The sequence below is a fragment of the Haliotis asinina genome, chromosome 11, assembly GCF_037392515.1.
Source record: "Haliotis asinina isolate JCU_RB_2024 chromosome 11, JCU_Hal_asi_v2, whole genome shotgun sequence".
Taxonomy (NCBI): domain Eukaryota; kingdom Metazoa; phylum Mollusca; class Gastropoda; order Lepetellida; family Haliotidae; genus Haliotis; species Haliotis asinina.
Window position 1 is genome coordinate 12,922,733 of NC_090290.1, and position 13,810 is coordinate 12,936,542.

At 44.0% G+C, this 13,810-nt stretch overlaps 1 protein-coding gene across 1 annotated transcript in view; it reads left to right on the forward strand.

Moving 5' to 3' along the window:
* LOC137256155 (ATP-dependent translocase ABCB1-like) overlaps nucleotides 1-13,810 on the forward strand; it is a 54,054-nt gene that overhangs the window by 11,917 nt on the left and 28,327 nt on the right. The window contains exons 10-11 of the mRNA XM_067793860.1: nucleotides 172-375; nucleotides 723-893. Coding sequence (XP_067649961.1) covers nucleotides 172-375; nucleotides 723-893 — 375 coding nt within the window. The remainder of the gene's footprint in view (nucleotides 1-171; nucleotides 376-722; nucleotides 894-13,810) is intronic.

Sequence of the window (13,810 nt, forward strand, 5' to 3'; positions counted from 1 at the left end):
AGGTCATTTCTTAGATTGATGATCCTGTTGTTCGTCACTGGATTGTCTGGTCCAGATTAGATTAATTACAGACAACCTGTATGCGGCTGGGATATCGCTGAGTGTGCCAATTGGAAGAAACGAGCAAACGCATACTTTGTACGATGTGTATTCATCTCCGTTTATACCTAGATTCTGCTTGATGGTGTTGACATCCGAAACTTCAATATTGGCTGGCTACGTCAGCATATCGGCATTGTGAGTCAAGAACCCGTCCTGTTCGCAACCACTATTGCTGACAACATCTGCTATGGCAACATGGGCATTGACAGAGCTGGCATAGAGAAGGCGGCCAGAGAAGCCAACGCACACGACTTTATCACACAGCTACCGCAGGTGAATAGCATGAGACATTCGTTGTTGATATTTTGTTAATACAGAATATATTAAATGATCGAAAAAGTACAAAAATTATCAAAACCTATCGTGCTTAAAAACAAACAGTGAACCATAACACGGGAAGAATCCAAACCACAAATACCCACTCCAGATACAAACTGATGAAAATGTTTGTTTGTTTGTGTTACCGTTTAAGATATTTCTTTTCCAAACCGTTAAATTGAACATTGTTATAAAACAGTAGATTATTGAAGCAGTTTACTATTACAGCACAAAAATGTGAAGTTAAATGTTCCAAACTGATAATGTAAAAAAGTAATAACATCTAAAATATATGTTTTCAGGGATATGACACTGTTGTTGGAGAACAAGGGGGACAACTCTCTGGTGGACAGAAACAACGGGTAGCAATTGCTCGAGCTTTGGTTCGTAACCCCAAGATTCTGCTGCTGGATGAGGCAACGTCAGCCTTGGACCACGAGAGTGAAGCCATTGTGCAGAGTGCCCTTGAGCAGGTGCGTGTCTTGCACATATCATGAAGATGGTGCTGTTTTATATGGCAGTCGAATCATACCCGAGTGTATGCAAATTAACGCATTTGAGGCTGGTCAAACACATTAGGGTTTAAAACAATTTTCTATACGTCGAAAGCACAGGTTCAAAGGTGTGTTAGGACTTTCATATAAACCAATGACACCATCCAATGCAAATATCGACTCGAATAGTCACAATTCCACACAATGCCCACCACACTCTTTTACATATACAGCTACATGCCTACCCCAGCGCACCACCTCCTTCTGAGGTACTCCTACCTGGGTCATATACGGACAGTTTAGAGACCATTTCCATGTTCAACCCAAGGATCATCCTCTACGTCCCAGTTCTTGAGAACCACACCACATTGAACACACTTTCAAGCATCTCCTCCGATCAAGTACGTACGCAAACCCTGCCTGAGCCATTTGACTTGCTTCCACAGCACAAGCTTCGACTGAAATCCTGAATTCAGCCGTTCTTGGAACCATGTTTGAGGTTTGAAAGGGATACTGTCCATGCACTGGTACCCACCTTGACCATAATGGCCACGAGGATACTCTCTCTGGTCTGTCTCTAGTCCCAAAAATGTCATGACTTGTACTTCTGGCACCCGTGAACGGCCACCTCCTCGTAGTGGGTCCTGGGTAACGCTGAGAGCCGTTCACCCCCGTTGTGGACCCGGGGGGAATTTTGGTCCACCGACCCGTTTGTCGTGGGTTGCGGCCCTGTGCCGGCGCAGAAAGGGATCCTTGTGGTTGAGGGAATAGGGGACTGTAATCAAGTTCCTGTTGCTCAACACAAAACTTCGGCCCTGACTTCGCCTAGACGGGAGGTAGAATGGGCCCGGATCAACAAAATCGGCTGATCATGCCAAGCCCTGTGCATGGAACATATATATATATATATATATATATATATATATATCATTGCACAATTTTTATTTGGACTTTCAATTTTGGTCTTGGCCTATTTGTTAATCGTGATTTTCTGATTTTGAAATGCATTTTTTGATCGATTGTTTGATGATATGTCGGACCTTGATATAGTATCAGAAATAAAGGATCAAAGTGTGCTTTATGTCAAGCGCTTTTCAACTCGGAAAAACAATGAAACCATCAAAACGAACACGTATCTGTTTACTTCTTTATGTCCAAATGCACTCAAATCAGTGAAAGCAGACTACTGTAACATTCAAGTTGACACCTACATCCGCCACCCGCTCAGGTGTTTTAAATGCCAGAAATATGGGCATGGTGTAAATACTTGCACGTTGCCTGTTGTGTGTGCTCACTGTGGTGAGAAAACACACACAAGTGAAGATTGTGACAGTGATTTTAGAATAGTGCACCAACTGCTAAGGCGACCATTCCTCATTTTCTAAACAGTCTCCAATGTGGAAAGAGCAAATGGAGATAAAGTGAATAAAGTTTACTCAAAATATCTCTTTTTCTGAGGCAAAGAAATGGTAAAGAGATCTGATCTTCCAGAAAGTTATGCAACAGTAGCAAAACCATCATCTGAGTCTAGCTCTAAAATAACAAAATCATCCACAGGTTGCCAAACTACCTTGACTTCGGTAAATAGCATTAGCACAGCTTTTGTAGCCTGCTATGTCATTTCAGGATAAGGAATCACTTCCTAGTACATCAAAGTCTTCTTCTGATCACAAATCATCATCATCTCAGTCACACTCAAAGTCTCAATCGATAGCTGTTAAACAAACTGTTAAAAGTAAACCTAAGCCTAAGCCTGATGCTTCAAAACAACAAAGTGGCAGAGTTCCTAAAGGGTCACAAAATAAAATTCAATTGTTCAATAAATATGGGTCTCTTGAAGACATGGACGTTTCTGAAAACGTCCATTCTAGGACACATAGCTTGTCGCCCTCCAAAAGAGTGCGGAGTAGATCCCCAATAAATCCCCCCAAAAGATAGTTTATTCCAATAGTATTGTACAGTGGAACTGCAGAGGATTGAGGGCTAATTTACATGACTTACAGCTATTAGTCCATGATTTTACACCTTCAGCGATATGTCTCCAAGAGAAAAAACAAACAGATACATTTGACCTTCGTCATTTTAGTGCATTGTTTTTCACCTCCGGGTGATAGAGCCACTGGCGGATCATCCATTCTATTCAGACAAAACGTTATTCATAGCCCTGTTTCACTTATTACTGATATGCAGGCTGTTTCAGTGAGAATTACTTTACATGTAGCGTTTACACTATGTTCTCTCTATATTTCGCCGTCTTCGACGTTTGCCAAAACCGATCTTCAAGCTCTATATGACCAACTCCCGCAGCCCTGTATTATAATGGGAGATTTAAATGGTCACAACCCATTCTGGGCTAGTGTAACTACAAACGCTAAAGGTAAATTGTTGCTGGACTTTTGTTCTGACAATGATTTATGTATTTATAATGATGATTACAGCACATATTTACACCCTGGTACAGGGACCTATTCTGCCCTCGACTTGTCACTCACAAATTCAGAACCACCACATGAATTCGAATGGTCAGTCTACGATGACCTCTGTGGAACTGACCATTTTCCTAATATAATAAAATCTGTAACTCCATCTGATGTTCCTTCATCATCAAAGGCGGAATTTTAATCAGGCTAACTGGGCTTTATATTGACGTTCCTGGCGCTATAAAATGCTTCTCTGATTAAATGAATTCCACAGCTGATGAGTGTATACCAAGTTCCTCTGCAGTTCTACATATTCAAAAACCATGGTTCAACAATGACTGCAAACAACCTGGGAAGGCAAGGGAAAAGGAAGAACATTATTTCCGTCGCCACCCTATGATGCATAATTTAAATAATTTAAAACTATGAATGCTAAAGCGTGGCGTACCTTTAAACAGAACAAACGCCAATCTTGGCAAAAATTATGTATCCAAAATAAACTCGAGGGCACCCATGTCCAAGGTGTGGAACATGGTCCAGAAAATCAATGGTGAAGGTACCAAATCTAGTGTCCATCATCTTAAACATGGAGATCAATTACTTACTGATAAATCAGATATTGCAACTAAACTAAACATACATTATAAACTCCTGAAGCACTTACCAGAATCCTGTTTAGAGATGCCCTTACATATTTTTGATGATATTTGGACTTCTGGGAAATTTCCTTCTTCATGGCGTGACGCTATAGTATTACCGATCCCTAAACCTGGACGTGACCATACGGATCCATCCAAATATCGTCCGATTTCATTAACTAGCTGTAATCGACTTGTTTGGTACTTGGAAACAAATAACCTCGTAAGAGATATACAATGAGGTTTCCGTAAAAACTGAAGTACTGTCGATGACCTAGTGCGACTGGAATAATTTGTTAAAAACGCACTAATTAATAAACAACTCGCTGCGGTTTGCAAGGTCGTTTGCCTGAATTTATAGCCAACTTTTTAAATAACAGACAATTCCAGGTCCGTGTGGGTTCTACGTTGTCTGATCATTACAATCAGGATCAGGGTGTACCGCAAGGCAGTATTTTGTCTGTCAGTCTTTTTAGCATCAAGATCAATAGTTTATCTAAAGTCTTAAACGATTTAATAGATGGATCGTTATTTGTGGATGATTTTAATATTTCTTGTCATGGTACAAATATGTTTGCTATTGAACTACAGATGTGTTTAAACAAAATACGTAAATGGTGTCTTGAAACCGGCTTCATATTTTCTAAATTAAGAAAAACAATTGTATACACTTTTGCCGTAAATACAAACCTGATAAAGACCCAGAACTATTTCTAAGTGGTACCCCAATCAAAGTGGTCAAGGAGGCCAAGTTCTTAGGACTTATTTTCGATTCACATATGACCTTTTGTTTTGTTTAGTGATATTAGTTTTAATTTTCGACGCTAGTCTTAATGATAATAGTGATATTCTAGTTCTTTTACTGTCCTTCGTTGACAGGTTTTATAAAGTACATATGGTCGTTTTCATTCTTGAATGTTCTTGTCACCATATGGCTGAAATATTGCCGATGTAACGGCACTAGTAGTATAGGGAATGACAGTCCGAAAACACTTTTCAAAAACCCCTCTAAAAAGCCTCATTTACTAAATGAGGCTTTGGTGGGACCATTAGCTCTTGCTATTATTGCCCCTACTACAAAGCTACGCCATCACGTTTACCGTGACTTGGCAGGCGGTAACACTGTGCCGTACGGTACGATCAATAATTCTTCTCTTACAAACCCCCTACCCGGCCCACCCCTCAAGTAGTACAAGTTAGGTTCGTCGGCTTTCATATCCACTTTATCTATGTTGTAAGTTTTGACCGACCATATAGGATCGGTGGCTCGCTTACGGTTATGTTATGTTTATATCAATGAAACAGTTTAACGTGAACCGCCTATGATCTCTTTGGTGTTCGTAATAAAGGCTTGTTGGGCTTTTTGTATCCCCTGTTCTATGTACTTTTTTTTCTCATCCTCGCTGATAGCAGACTTACGAGACTTGGATCGAATATCTTGTTTCATTCCATTATATTTTGTGAGTTCAGATAGGATTGAACGAAACTCCTCTTCTGAGATCTTACTGTCAGAGAGTGCCGTGGAAATTCGCTCACTCACTGTGTTCAGCTTTGCTTCGGCCAGAACCCTAATCTCGTCGTGTTTCAATGCCTTACGATGCAGTCTGTGTGATACCAACTTAAGCGTCAACCCTAACACCCCCGCTATCCCAGCTGTTATTTCAAAACCTAGCACTATAGGTGCAGCCACGATGGTGGTTAACAACCCAACGCCTGCCGCCCCTAGTCCCATGCTGGTTGTAATAAGGATAGTGTCAGCCCCGTCTACGATATTGAAAGCTCTATTATATTTTTTACATAGTGCTTTCCGCGTGTCACGGTCTTGTTCTAGTTGGCGTTTCACATCACATAACTGCCTCAAACGGAACCCATCTACGGTTTCCAGCGTCTTCGCTACTTCCTCTATGACTGGGTACAGACCCATCCTATAATATATATTTTGAAAGATTTTTTAATTGGGTTTCAATTAAAAGTCTATCAATGAATTTGAAGTCTACAAGTTCTAGACCACTAGTCAGGGAAATAGGTGAGAGGTAAATAAAATCTCTTGTTGTAACATAAACCCCACTGAGGTTTATTAAGTAGTTTATAGGACCCCCGTGGGTATCCTGTTGTATAACAATACGACAATATTGGTTTATGTGTTCTTTAGCCCAGTGTATTGACACCCCGGGTAAAATTTGGTGTGATATTGGGAGGGTTCTATAGAAAGACGTAAAGAAGACTTCTATGATGAGGGTGGAAGGGGAAGATATTCTATCAAGATCACTACTAAATTTTAATTTATTGTCTGGATGAGCCCTTAACCCATTTTTTTCGTAACTAATAGATTCTGTGTTTACTAATGTATTCTCCGGAATGAAATCCCCGGGCCAGATACCGTTGTTCCTAATCTTAGAGATATACCCATTATTTAATATCATATTAGGTGAGGTGGGTGTTAAGTTGATCAGCCATTTAGGTTTTTTAAAATCTGGTAACGGCACCCGTCTGTACACGTTGTCTTTGAAGTGTAGGATGTAGAATTCATCTTCCTCACCAGGCTGATCGAACCCCTCTGTATCTCCCAGGTCGTTAAGTGTAGTGTTGGGATGATGACTGGTCATTATTATACTATTATGATATAATTTCCAACTGGTTTTCTGATAATAATTCAGGGGTTAACTTGATACCCATGAAGTGTATGTTGTCAGGCAGGAAGATATTGATTAGTGATATCTTGTTTTCCACGATCACGTTGACCCCCTGCAGACTGGTCTTGGAGTCGACACCCACCCGCACGTAAACGTTGCAAACTTGATACTGGTGTCGTTTCACCCACCCGAGTTTGATCCCCTTCACGATCTCGACATCATTCACCGATGGTTCCCCTAGGTAGACTTTGATGAATAGTGTTGAGTTTGCTGGTAGACTCTCTAGTATCTTGACCACGCCTTCGAATTCAGACACCAACTGCAATTTCACGTTTTGTATGGCTGGTTTACTCGATAGCATGTGGGCTGCTATAGTGTTGACTGGGCTGACGACTACGCTACGTCTCTGAGTTGGGACGTAAGCCACGAGCAGGGTTCCATTGTTCACGACTTTGTTTAGGTGGTTGTCTTTGTTATCCGTGAACACGTAAGGGGAGACGAGTCTAATATTGAGAAACCATTTGTTATCGGGTAACAACACCCACTTGTCATCTTCGGTGAAGACGAGCATATATGGTTTGTTTTTGACGACGGTAGTGCTCTCAACATCGTCTAAGTCGAACAGTTTACCTCCGAATGATGGGTATATTCTCCAGTTGTCATCACCGGTGTTGACGAGGGCGTACTTAGTGTTGGCTGTTGCCCCTGTGGTATCTATCATATCACTTAGGGCTCCACCGGAGGAGACTTCAACGCGTTTGTAAATGTTGTTTTTCAGTTGCAAGGCATACGATTTACCATCTACTCCGGGAGCGTCGAAACCACGCGTGTCTCCGAGGTCGGAGATCCCGATATTGACGCATTTTTTCACTCCGGGCCCTTGTGCGCTGGTCATGTTACGTGAAGCGTTAAGCTGAGGTATCCTATATTTACAGGATTATGATTTATATCTAACACCGATATTGTCAGCTCAGGTATGTTGCCCTGGGTTAATCTCTTATACTGCCGTGGTGAAAATGACTCGGTTCTACCGTCGTTGAATTTCTCAGTTTTCACCGGCACTGCTCTCAGTATAGTGGAAGGGTGGCCTCCTTGAATGTTATACGTTGTGCTCACCTGACCGAGATGAATGTATAGCTCTCGGTACGGTACTAGTTCGGGTAACTTCGTGCCTGTGACGGTTGTTGTTGGTTTTATCTCGTCAGGAGACATACCGAGTATCCTCGCTAATGGTCGGCCTAGCCTCAAGGAGGTTCTTCCGTTGTTGATTAACACCACTGTGCCGTTTGAGTCGTTCATCTTGAGTTCGGCTCCCAGGGGTTTGAAGACCTCGTCGTTTAGCGAGCACACGCTGTAGTAGCCGTCAGTTATTTGACTGCGAGTTCCACTGACGAACAGCTTATTGTTGCTGATATTAATGTTAGTCCATTGCGGTAGGTAGGTGATATCGCAGAGTGCGACTTCGAGTTGACCTGACGTGTTATCGATCGCGTGCGTCAGCTGAACGGCCTCACCGCTCGTTATTCCTGGAAGTGTTATGTACATATTATATTATATAATTTATATATTATAATATGGATTTAGCACACTTGAAAATCGTGGTGAATGCAGATGGTACGGGGTTTAAAACAACCTTTATTGATATCTTTGAAAAGTATGTCGTGTCCGTTAATAACGCGCAGGCGGTGGTAAACTGGAATCAAAACCCAATGCAGTTTTGGCAGAACCAACTCAACTTTGCTGTGTGGTGTGCGACGACAGGGTCGGGTGTGACACCAGATTACGGTATAGACGAACTGAGTAAGGCGGTTGTTTTGTTTCATATTTATTATCAAACGAGACGAATATTGAAGGAAATAAGTGCTCCTCTTCCCCAAGATAAAGCGTGGAGTATGACGAATAACCCCTATGATAGACGCGCTTATGAACGTATTTGTGGGGAGTTTGAGATTCCAACGAATAAAGACTTTCGCCTTCCTGGTGTGAACCATGGTCTCGGTATAGTTCTCGTGTACTTCTACAGGTCCGGAAAATATTATGCCGGTTCTAAAGATGGTTCATACAACCCAAACCGGCATACATTTACAGGCCCCACAACGAATGAAAAGATCCATGTCAGCTGTATAAAGCAAACCAGTCCTGATGCAGCCACAGCCTGGACTAAAATGATCTCAAAAACATCGAAAGGATTCACTCGTGCTGGTACAATACGCTTGAACGACTCGATTCGAACGTACGTGTGGGCGCTGTTGGGTGCGCAGTCTATGACGCGTTCCAACATCCTCGGTAAGGGAACTGCTTACGACGCTCAGACACAATTCGTTTCCAACGTTGAGGATGCTATCAATTCTCCAGTTGATCTCCCGAGGGCCATCGACCGTTACCAAAATGTGTTAGAATACGCCAGATCGAAAGTCAATTACGTGTTCGGCGTGGGGTTATACATGGCTCCGAGTGATATGCAACTGAGAATAAAAAAAGTGGTGGGTTATAACAACAAAATAGTTATAGCCACGGCGGACCAAAAGTTGGGTATCAACCCCGATATTAACACCCCACATATCCCCCACATCCAACCACGTGAAAAAGGTATAGTGGCGCCACCTCCGGAGCCTAAAGTTCATGTGGGGGTACCCCCCACACACCCCCATATGCAGGTCTCCTATCAGCAGCATATTGATAATAAAACAGCCTTAGTGGTTGGTGGGGTAACTTTGGGACTTATTTGGTTAAAGATTTCTTAGCCGCTACGTACACCAGACCCGCCACGGCGACGATGGCTGCCCACAGGTTTTGACTGAGCCACATGGCAGTTTTAGACAGAGCGCTCAACAACCACGAGACGATGCTACCCAGGATGCCGGGAAGGGCTTCGGCGGCTTTACCAGCCAGTTTAGCTAGGCCTTCCCCGAGTTTTTTGATCCAGTCTTTAACACCACCACCACCGCCTGGAGTTCCCCCGCCGCCGGCAGGCCCCACAGGGGTTCCTCCCACCAGTGACACCACCAGGGTTGATATGATTAAACCCAATGCAGTCAGAATGCTGGCGATGGTGATCCCTTGCTCCCGGAATAATATCCGAATCCTGTCTGCTAACGTGGTGTCTCGGTAGAGGACTTGATTGATGGTTTCCCGTATACGGTTGACCTGGGATCGAAGCTTTTCTTTGAAGGAGGATGTTGTCTCCAGCCAGGTTTGCTTTTCATCTTCCAAATTACGTATTCGTTCCTCGATGGTGGCTTTCATAGACTCGTCCTCAGTTTCACCGAGTTTTTTCTTTTCATAGGCGATGTGGTCGTCTATCTCACTCATTTTGGCTGTGCTTTTCGCGAGATGTCCGCGAATGGTTTGCATCGTCAGATCCAACCCCCGCAGTTCCCGAACGGTAAATTCGAGCCCCGGGAATGGTTTGTTCTCGTAGTCGGCCAACACCTTTTTAATATCATAAGTCATGTTTTGATTTGATGTGGCGTCCCTGATGCCTTCCAGATCTTGAACTAACTTCGGAGGATACTGCTTAGGTCGCGCGCCACCGTAATTTGTGAAGCCTAGTTCATCTTGAACAAAGTTAATCTTATATTTACCGGCCAATGTTGATAAAGCAAGCGGTTTTCTCGTTGTTTGATGAAAGAGATCAATCCCCGGGTGAGCCTTCAAACGCAGCGTGCCATTGCTATCGAAGGTAAAATCGGAATAGTTCCTTCCCAACGGCTTGAGTTTGGATTTATTTTCAACTGCGTTGTAATAATCGTCGACGGCGCCTTTAAGGAGCTCGTCACCTTGCGAGAATGAGGTCTCCTGGTCATCATTGAATGCCTGGGCACTATCGTCCCACATATCATCCATAGGTATGTCTTCATCCATTAGTATTAAAAATATATTTCATTTATATAACAATGTACGGTAGAAAATTAGATCCTTTCAGAAGATTGAGAGAGCCATTAGGTGCCAGAGCCGTGCGACAGTCGGTGACCATCACCAATAATCCCAGTAAGATAGACCAGAACCAAACTCTGCTGGTTAGATTTCCAAACCTTGGTGAGAATGACCTCATTGTACCAGGCACTGTTCGACTGGCGTTCAATATCACGTTGACCTCCGACAACGACAAACGCGAGCTAGTGCGGAACGTGGGTCGAGCTATCATCAAGAAAACGACCGTCAAGATCAGCGGTAACGAGGTACTGAGCATCGACGACAGCGACGTGTTTCACTGCTACAAGGATCTCTGGAAAAGCGAGAGAGAACGAGTCAATGATGTGTACCAGGGTATCAGCAAATCAACCCGGGCGCGCATAGGATACGTCTTCACGCAAGACCAGCAAGACAAGCTATCGGACGGTGAAAAGGCCATCGCTCTAGCATACGGGAATCGATTCTGCGTGCCGCTCGACTTCGAGTTGCTCACGGGACACGCGCCGTTTTACCAGGCCGCACTGGGTGATAGGCTAGAATACGAGCTCACGTTTAACGACTATAGCAAAGTAGTGCGTACGCCGAACGGTGATGAGGCCAGTTATACCATAGACAACATCTCTCTGGAGTTCGACATGGTCACTAGCCCGGAGCTGGCCAGGCAGGTTCGAAGCCAGTACTCTGGGAAGATGGCTATCCTGTACGATCGCGTACTGAGGCATAGATCAGTCGTGCGTGATAAGAGCGACACTGTGTGGAATATCAACCTTAACGTGCCGGCGCGATCGATGAAAGGTATCCTGGTCGTCCCCGTGGAGGATTACGATCCATTCCGGAGGGACAGCGAGAAGTTTTTCAACCCCGAGATTGAAAAGGTGGAAGTGACCATCGAGGGCGTGCCCAACCAGCTGTTCAGTCATGGTATGAGACCACACCAGCAGTGGGATGAGATAAAAAAGCTACCAGTGGGGGATTACATAACAAAGGACCTGGACCTCGGCTCTGTGCAGATCGGTGAATACCTGACTACCAAGTACGCCCTATGGTTGGACATGCGATCCACGGATGATGATAAACTGCACGGTAGCGGGCGCCGTATAGATAACGGCAGCGAAGGGATAACCATCCAGATTACTAAGAAGGCTCAAACCGCTGGTAAGTTGAAATTATATCTGTACGTAATTATGGACGCGCAACTTAATATAGACAATGGGAGATTCGTGCAAGCCATCTACTGATGGGGGAGACCCCCTGGGGTTACCCACTGACCCACACTGCGCTATCATATGCGGGCAGACTGGCTGTGGTAAGACCGTTTTCGTGTTGGATATGTTGGAGGGTTACTACAAGGATGTGTTCGATAACATCGTTATCATGTGCCCTACTCTGAGCATGAATAAAACGTACGCGCGACCTTGGGTGATGACGGACCCTGACGTACACAAAATCGACCCTGGAACACGCCTGCAGGACTGGTTGAAAGCTCTTCACGAGAAATTTAAAGGGGAACCGACGCTGTTTATACTGGACGACTGCAGCGCTAATCGCGAGATAACAAAAAAGAGAGACATGCTATCGTACCTGGCCTTCTCCGGCCGGCATGCAAATCACAGCGTCTGGGTGCTAACGCAGAAGTTCAACTCGGTGTTGAAAGACCTCAGGGAGCAGACGCGATGGGTGGCCTTATTTCACTGCAAGGACAGGGATTCGTTTGAGGAGTGTTTGAGAGAGAACGATGTGATGAGTAAATTAGAACGGGAACGGGTAAAGAAACAGCTCGCTGAAACTAAACACGCTAAGCTCGTTCTAAAGACCGACCAACCAGTAGCATATATAGTATGCTAAGCAAAGCTAAGCAAAAGCTAAGCAAAGCTAAGCAAAGCTAAGCAAAGCTAAGCATATAGCTATGATATTTGAAGTATTTGTCGTGTGCAACTTAACTTTCATTTCTCTGTGTTTTGTCTGCATCGGGTATTATATAGTTAAAACTAAATCTTACTTGTTATATTATAAGATGGAGTGTGAGGAATTACTCGAACAATTGTCGCCCGCAGGCCCCACTGATGACAAGCGAGAGAAACTGGTGGCGTTGGCTGTTGGCGGCAAAGCCAAACATTACTTTGGAGACTATACTCCAGATAAAATTAATAAAATGTCAGCCGAAGAAATCGATAAGCTGTACGCTAGATACGAGTCCCGGCTCGGAGCAGAAATGACAAAGACAATAGGATCGGCTATGACCCAGATATACACCAGTATTGTATCACACTTCCTTCCCATTCCACCAGAGCGCCGACTTTACCTGTGGGAGGACCTCGAGAAAGACCCTTTTATCGAACACGCCGTGAGCTCTATCAGCTGCGGGCTGTACCACAAATATGGTATGTTGTTGGCTCCAGTGACGGCGGCGATTATCACAGCAAAACATTGCCAATTTGAGAGAAAGAATAATAATAATAGTATAGATGGATGCTGCACAGGAGGAGACCCCAGTGGATTCACAGGAACCAGTGACGGTGGAGACCCCAGTGGTGGTACCACCAACAGTAACCAGGCAGAAGAATCCTAAGAGAGTAGCTGCCGGTAAAAAACGGTGGTGTAACCAACATAAAGTGACTAACCCAACCCGACTGTTGTTGGCTGTAGGCGTAACTGCTGCCGTGGTTATAACATGGTTATACGCGGGGGTACCCTCCCACAGTGAGCCACCACCCAACAGTGAGGTAACCTCCAACAGTGGTGGTATGGGGGTATCCCCCATGGTAGACCCGCATATCATGTTATAATTTAAAATATTTTATATCATATACATAATGTCTGAGGGGAAAACGTTCGTCAACGACGCATACCACGCCACAGTGGTCGCTAGTCTAGCCGTAGGGTACGCTCGGTTAACTAAAATGGTGCTTAAACAACCAACTATCAAGCTAGATTTCAACCTGCAGGATATGGGTATGCTTATAATGAACCTTGGTATGGCGATGGCCACAAAAGACATCCTAGTAAAACAAGGGATCATACCTGATAATATAATGAAATAAATATAAGGATGGCCACGATAGCTATGATGGTCGGTGGGGCGTTAGTGAATGCCCTGGCATTTTCCGGGAGTAATTACCTCTTCTCGAAACTACGAGATGATCACGCGGCTGAAATACAGGAAGAAAGGAAGCGACACGATCTCGCTACTGAGAAATTACAAAGAGCACAGGCCGAGTACGCTAAAAAACGCCTCCAGAGGATCGATTTTATTAACGAACAACTCAAGCGTGAAAACCATGCCATTAAAA